At 34.7% G+C, this 7,834-nt stretch overlaps 1 protein-coding gene across 3 annotated transcripts in view; it reads right to left on the minus strand.

The window, feature by feature from the left end:
• Window positions 1-7,834, minus strand: part of LOC106876434 (cytoplasmic aconitate hydratase) — an 82,622-nt gene that overhangs the window by 55,646 nt on the left and 19,142 nt on the right. Inside the window, exons 1-3 of one of the 3 annotated variants that reach the window (XM_052974607.1) lie at window positions 4,057-4,179; window positions 3,733-3,828; window positions 1,443-1,611 (exon numbers count right to left, since the gene is read on the minus strand). In XM_052974607.1, the coding sequence (XP_052830567.1) occupies window positions 1,443-1,611; window positions 3,733-3,828; window positions 4,057-4,093 (302 nt within the window). In that variant the 5' untranslated portion in view covers window positions 4,094-4,179. Of the gene's footprint in view, window positions 1-1,442; window positions 1,612-3,732; window positions 3,829-4,056; window positions 4,180-7,834 lie in introns of those variants that run through there. The other 2 variants (XM_052974609.1, XM_052974608.1) reach the window with 2 other exon arrangements.

A 7,834-nucleotide genomic window follows, 5' to 3' on the forward strand; every position in this document is an offset into this window, starting at 1 on the left:
GAATCACCAAAATTGGCCTTTCATTATTTATAATCTGTACTTGTTTGTTTGGTTATGAAATAAAATACACAAAACGTGTTTCTGAATTACGTGTATTTACTTTATATACATATGAGTTGAAAACTTTCTTCTAGCATTCCACTTAAAGTCTATGTTCCATGCTGGCATGGATTGGAGAGTTATTAATGTAGAAATATGGTATCGTAGCTACTAACAGTTGAGGGTTGCGTAGTCTAGACAGCGTTTTTAGATTTCATTATTCTCTTTAACCCGGGCAACGCCGGGTATTTCTGCTAGTAAACGATAAAAACAACACAGTAAAATAAACAGAAGAAACTTTAGAAAGTTAAAATGGCTAACCTGGTTCCTATCCCAAATTTAATAACTGATATGTAACCAGCCCCCAACAGATAAAGGATAATTTCAGTGAGATCTGAAGTCATGCAAATGGATGATAATTTATCTTTCCTTTTTTTCTAAAAATACCCAAATACCACTTAATGTATGTAGATACATTAGGATACATTAAATGATTTCCATATCCCAATTCCAGTTTTTGTCTATTTAATAGTAACTGTTTTTATTTGAATATTGCACTGATGTTTGGTTTCCTGCGATGGATAAACAAAATATTAACAGTGAAGAAGTGATATATCAGTGTGGTTAATATTGTCATCATCATTCAACTTCCATCTTCCAGGCTGGGATGGGTTGGACAGTTTGACAGGATCCAACAAACCAGAGGACAGTGTCAAGCTTCAGTGACTGCTTTGGCATGGTTTCTATGGCTAGATGCCAACCACTTTACTATTGGGTTCTTTTTACGTGGTACCAGCATTAGTGATGTTACCAAGTAACTTGCAAGACAAGACCTTAAACTGGATGGGGGTTAGTTTTGAGGAAGGTGGTTTTATGCCAGGTGATGAGAAGTTGAATAATGATAGGGGAATAGAACCAGGTGTCTTGCAATAAAAAAGATGCAAAAGGAGAAATGGAAAAGAAGAGAAGGTGTTGGTGAAAAGGTGTCAGGACATACTTCAAGTTTCAAGAAGATGGATATTAGAGAAGTGATCAGAAGAATGGACAGGCTGAAAGGGAAGGTAAGTCTGCAAGAGTTTGGAAAGAAAGTGGCAGATGAGGATGTGAAAGGAGAGTTGCACAATTTATTTAAATAATTCAATAAAAGCAATCTTTAAAATTTTGCCAACTTTGTAATTAAGCCACAATTCACTGCTGAAATTTATTTTAATTCACCTATACCACAAGTAACATGGGATAGGTCATAAGTGTCATAAATGCCATTTATTTCCTCAAATTACAAAACTAATTTTGATCTTCCGTCTAGTCAAGAAAGATACCAACATTTAGTAAATGATACCTTCAAATGTGTTAAAACTAGAATACTAAAATTGATAAATGGAAATAAAATATAATGGTCTTACGTGAAATCCTGCAGTAAAACCCTGGCAGGTTTAAAAGGTATTTCAATATTCTCATTTTGGTTCACCTCCCAATTCAAGATATTTTCAACATCTTTAGTATGAATGTGAAAATGGTCACAGTTTCTCACACAAGATTCCAATACAACTCTGATAGAAAAAGGCAATCTCTCTGAAAAAGGAAATAAATATTTCATCTGTCGACCTGACATTTCTAGATACAATAAAGTAAACTTATACCTTGATGAATAGATCTTTTTTTTTTATATATATATAAGTATCAAATAATAGCAAACAAATTATTACTATAAAATGTTTTTTATGATAAGCAATTTACACAGTCTCAAAATTAGATTTGATTATTACCTTATGAGATAATTTATAAATAAAACAAATTTTAACCAAAAATTTTTATATGTGACTTTCAGGTATTTAACATATGCATTTGTTACACAAAAATATGCTCACTGTGTATGTTGTATAAGTCTAAGATCAACTAACCTATTTTTATTTTCAGACATATCTATGACTACATTATCCAATGTATTCTCCCTTCCGTAACTCTTTCAATATTAACCTGCCTGAAATCATCCTTGCTTCTATGATGCAATGTCATCTGTTTTAAAGATTTATGTTCAAATTTAAACCTTTGATAATTTTATGCAAGAATCTTAATTATAGAATCTTTATGCAGCATAATAATAGAGGGAGTTAGATAATTTAATTAAATCCTTTGAAATTCTTGGTTATTTTCTAAATTATATGAAATCCATGGGTAGTGTAATTAGGAACATGGTTATAAAGTAATTTCAAGTTGGTGGTTTCAGGTTTATTTAGCTGCTGTTTCTCTCAGGTCTAATGACTGAAGATGCTCCCTCATAGGCACATGAAAGTTCTCAATACATACATTGGGAGTGTATAGAGATGAATTTATAAGTATTTTATACACAACTATTATGTGCATTTGTAATACAGTACACAATAAAATATTAATAACGGTCAAATGATATTTATTTGCAACAATGAAAATGGTAAATGAAATAAAATAAAAATTGCCAAGGAAAAAGATTATACATCGATATAAATGATTTAACTCAATCATTTAATAATATTATCCAATCATATGAAGGTAGCAACCTGGCAGAATCATTAGCATGCCATGCACTATGCTTAGTGGCATCTCGTCCACCTTTATGTTGAGTTCAAATGCTGCCAAGGTTGACTTCATCTTTCATCCGTTCAGGGTCGATAAAGTAAGTAGCAGTTAAGAACTGGGGGAGGGGGGGACAGTTGATGTAATCAACTTACCCACTCTCCTGAAATTGCTGGTCTTGTGCCAAAATCATGTGAAATATATGAATGAAGTCTTTTAACTAATAATATGAATTAAGATTCTTTTAAACCATATCACATTTTGCTACAGGGCCATGTAAAAGTATATTTTGGTCATTCAGTTTGAATTAGATATACAATACTACATTACAAATTCTTACAACAGCTACATATGACAATTATATAATGCTCTGAAAACCAACATGTCTATTTAAACATAGAATATGTTTCTAATTAAGAATAAAAATGGAATTCTCAGTTGGCAAAATAAATTCATACATAAAATAGAAAACTAATTGAATACAACAGGCCAGCTTATTCTGATTGTTTGGAACTAAACATTATATAACCATCAGTGAAAGTATCAAATTGCTGAAACAAGCAGAATGGCTATTAATTACAAGAGAAATTATTATACTTAAACTGCTAGCTTCTAAAAAATGTATACCATTAAAAAAAAATAATGATTTCATGAAGAGAATGATCTAAATTATTTCCTTCAGCCATTACCATATATATGTTGGTAATAACAGTAATCAAAGAACAGTATTAAACTGATTCTCACTTCTATCTTAAAGCTGTGTCAGCTATGAAAAGTTTTCAGTATTTGTTTAATAATTCATTCCTTTAATATAGTTGGAAATATATTCCATTGAGCAACCACAAACAGAAAAAAAAAAGATGGATCATATATTTGGGGATTTTTTTTTTTTTTTATACAAAAATTTAAACATCTGTAAAAAAAATTCAAGCTAGTTAATGGCCTCATACAAGACATTAATGAGAAAGCTTTTATTATTAGAGTCATATAATGAGAAAGAAATATTTATCCAAGGTTATTAAGTCTACTGGTTAACATATCATATTAACATACTAACAAAGCTAAAATACTTTCAAACATTAAAATTTTCAACAAAAATAATTCCTATTAACAAGATAAGAAATTTTAAAACACACGTACCATATCTAGCATCATTCAGTTTTGGAAGGCTGAAATAACAATAATCCTCTCCATTTATTGTTGCTGTCTGGATTAAGTGGGCATAAGGATTCTGATCTAGAAAACATGAAAAAGAAAAATTATGAAATAAAAATATATAACAGGTCAGTAAAAAAAGTATGTAAATTACAAACTCAACATATATAAAAGTTATAAGAAAGAATATAAGCAATAGAATATAGCACAAACAATATAAAATAAAATTATAAATATAACTTGGACATTCTACTAGCAAAAATGTCATGGAATTACATAATAAATGAACAAATGGCATGCTATCCTTACTAGAAATATGCTCAAATTGCAAACAAGGTGATGACATGGCATTGATGTTTAATACAAAACTCAAAGCTTCACTCTAATGTTAGGCAAGAATAACAAATTGATAAATAACTGTACTTATGAGATAAAGTTTTAAAGAATGATCAAATTCAATGGAGTTAAACAGTTCAGAAATAACAAGTGTCTTATCTGAAAGGTCAACTTCTGACAAAGTACAAAAGTTTGAAAAAAATAAAACCTAGGTTATAACTTTATAAAAATGAATGCTTAAATGGCAGAAAGTATGTTGATTAGATAATGGATAAATTTTAAGTAAAATAACAGGCCTTAATATGTGCCCTTCAATTTGAACAAAAAAACCCTCAAGTTATTATTTGACATGTTTGCAATGACATCACATCAGGCGAAATGCCTAGCGGTATTTCATTTCTCGTTACGTTCTGAGTTCAAATTCTACCGAGGTCGACTTTGCCTTTCATCCTTTCAGGGTCGATTAAATAAGTACCAGTTACGCACTGGAGTCGATGTAATCAACTTAATCTCTTTGTCTGTCCTTGTTTGTCTCCTCTATGTTTATCCCCCTGTGGGCAATAAAGAAATAATCATATCCAAGTTTTTAGTAAAAACTCTGAACAGTGCATTTGTGTTAGAAAACTACCCACTAATTTGAATATATACCACTGTTTTAGTCAACATGGAATGAATGCAGATTGTACATATGAATAAAGAGATAATTTGATGTTCGCCATAAGTCAAAAATAGCACAAGAGTAAAATGTTTTTAGTATTACCATATCTTCCTCTCTAATTTAAATATACTGCATTTATAACACTGTTATAGTCTTGTGGTGCCATAAAAAAAAGCTAGAGTAACCTTTATATTATTGGTTTTATAGCTCTATATGCTGAGTTCAAATGCAGTCAAGACTGACATTGAGTTTCATCTCTGTAAGTACCAATAATATATTGGTATTGATTTAAATGATTAAAACTTGGCCTAACAATCTTTAACACTGTGCCAATACGAGAAACCATTACTATAGTTTTTTTATCACCAATTATGATAATTTTTTCATCATTTCACAAGCTAGATGACACATTTATCTTCATGATTTAGCAAGAAATGGTCTGTACAACAATCACTGTTCTTAAACATATAAATTAGGGACCAGATTTCAGTATATTAATCCCTACATTTTGCTTAACAGATTAACGAAGCTAACTTTTCGATTAATGGTGCCCACCTCTGCATATATATATATATATATATATACACACACACAGACATACATATATAGTTGGAATTTACAAAAAGACAAACAAAACAAAAGACAAAGACGGGTGTGTAAACAACAAACAGATATATTAGTTTAATGCTCGGGAAGTGAGAAAGTCTTTTACATTTCAAGCCTACGCTCTTCAACAGAAAGGAACACAGAAATCAACAGAGAGAAAATAAAATATACATACATATATCTATATATATATACACATATATATATATACATATATACATATATATACATAAATACATATATATTCTTCACTGTACTCGTTGCCAACCCTCACCTTACTGACAGCATCCCTGTACATGGCTCGCACAGCCCTCACTAACCCTTCATCTATCCCTAGTTTCCTCATTGACCACCAGATAAGGGATCGGGGCACCCTGTCAAAGGCTTTCTCCATGTCAACGAAAGCCAGGTACAGAGGTTTATCTTTGGCTAGTATTTCTCTTGCAGCTGTCTTACCAGAAATCTAGCATCAGTGGTGCTTTTCCCTGGCACGAACCCAAACTGCATCTCATCTAAACTGACTCTCTCCCTAATTAGTTGGGCTATGACCCTCTCAGTGACCTTCAGTACCTGATCCAACAACTTGATACCTCTGTAATTATTTGTATCTAAAGCATCACCTTTACCTTTGTAGCAGTTGACTATGGTCCTGTTACACCAGTCATTGGGTATGACTCCTTCATGTGTCACCTGGTTAACAATACGGGTGACTAGGCTATAGCCGACACCGCCAGATATTTTGAGCATCTCTGTGGTGATTCCTGATGTGCTGGGGGCTTTCCCTGTCTTCATGCCCTTAATGGCTTTATCTAGCAAGGTACTATCAATTCGGATAGCTGGTCTCTCTGTTGGGTCAGTACTCGGCAGACTCTCTTTATTTAGCAACCTTTCAAAGTGGCGTCTCCAAACCTCCATTTCTCTCCTACAACATCATGATTCTCTCTCACACACTGTCTTGCAACACGAAATACATCAAGTCTTTGGTCCTCATGGTGCAGAACATTGGCAAACTTTTTCTTATCTGCTTCCTCTCTGGCTAAATAAACCTGTCTCCTAGCTTCCTTTCTGGCAGTCTGATACAATTCCCTGCTACCACCGTTCTTCCAGTCCTTCCAAGCCTGTTTCTCTTCCCTAATAGCCCTGTCAACAATATTGTTCCACTAACACATTACCTTGCACCATCCACAGATCTGGTTAGTGGCCCTCAGCAGGTTGTCCCATAGAAACCTCCTGTTGTCTTCTACGTCGTGTGAAGCTATATCTCCTATTTCGTGAAAGGCTTCAAGTAATACGTCTCTAAATCTGTCCATTTGCAGGATCTTTAAGCTTCCAGTCCCTTCTCCTCCATGCTGGTCGTCTTCTGGGCATCCATTTAGCCCTGATCCTGAAGTCACTAACTACTAGTCTATGTTGTGGGGTACATTCTTCGCCTAGGAAGGTTTTGGCATTTATAAGCAGCCATCTTTCTCTTTTTCTGGCGAGGATGTAGTCAATTTGGCTAGTGTGTCTACCAGAACGGTAGGTGACTAGGTGACTGGCAGGTTTCCTGATGTTAGTATTGCAAACCATAAGATCATTTGCATCACAGAACTCCACCAGCCCGATTCCCTCCTCATTGCAGGAACCAAAACCATAGCCTCCATGTACGCCATGGAAGCTCCCTGCATGTTGTCCAACATGTCCATTGAAGTCACCAGCCACAAAGAGAAGGTCCCTGTTATTCGTCAATGAGGTAGTCTGCAAGAGGGTGTCATAAAATTGGTCTTTTTGTCCATCAGGTAGCCCCACTTGAGGGGCATTGGCTGAGATAATGGTTGCTAACCCATGATGTAGCACTAATCAAATTTTAAGTATTCTATCGCATACTCTGACTACTTCGGTTACCTTATCAACCCATTTCTCCGCAAGAAGTATACCCACACCCCTGACCCTGTCAGTATTCCCTGTCCAGAAAATTTTGTACCTGTGTTCTTTGCCTGTGAACCTAGCGGAACCTCCTCTCCACCTTACTTCTTGGAGGAAGCACAAATCTACATGTCTCCGTTCAAGCATCCCAACAATCTCACCAGACCTACCTTTCAGTGTGCCCGTAAGACCCTGGGATGGGAGACAGTAGCGTCATTTACCTGAAAAGAAAGCTCGCATTTGGCAGAATTCATAAACAAACAATAGCCTTCAACCTGCATACACTACACCATCATTTTATGCGCTATATGATCACTACCTTACATAGGAGATAAACCCTAAGCAGGCGTGGAGATGGCAACTTCCGGTAGAGGTGGTGGAGTGGGAGGGATAAGGGCAGGGTGTACCTAGAAATAACAAAATTAGACAAGAGCATCTTCTGGATTCGTATTCTTTCGGCGGAGTTAATGGAGTAGGGGAATCCGAGTGCGTGTGCTAGTTTATATAGGGTGGGGTGGTGGAGGAGGGGGAAGTGTTGGCGAAGCAAATGGTTATCGAAACAGAGAATGAGACAGAATGAGA

Source organism: Octopus bimaculoides, chromosome 18 (genome assembly GCF_001194135.2).
Source record: "Octopus bimaculoides isolate UCB-OBI-ISO-001 chromosome 18, ASM119413v2, whole genome shotgun sequence".
Taxonomy (NCBI): domain Eukaryota; kingdom Metazoa; phylum Mollusca; class Cephalopoda; order Octopoda; family Octopodidae; genus Octopus; species Octopus bimaculoides.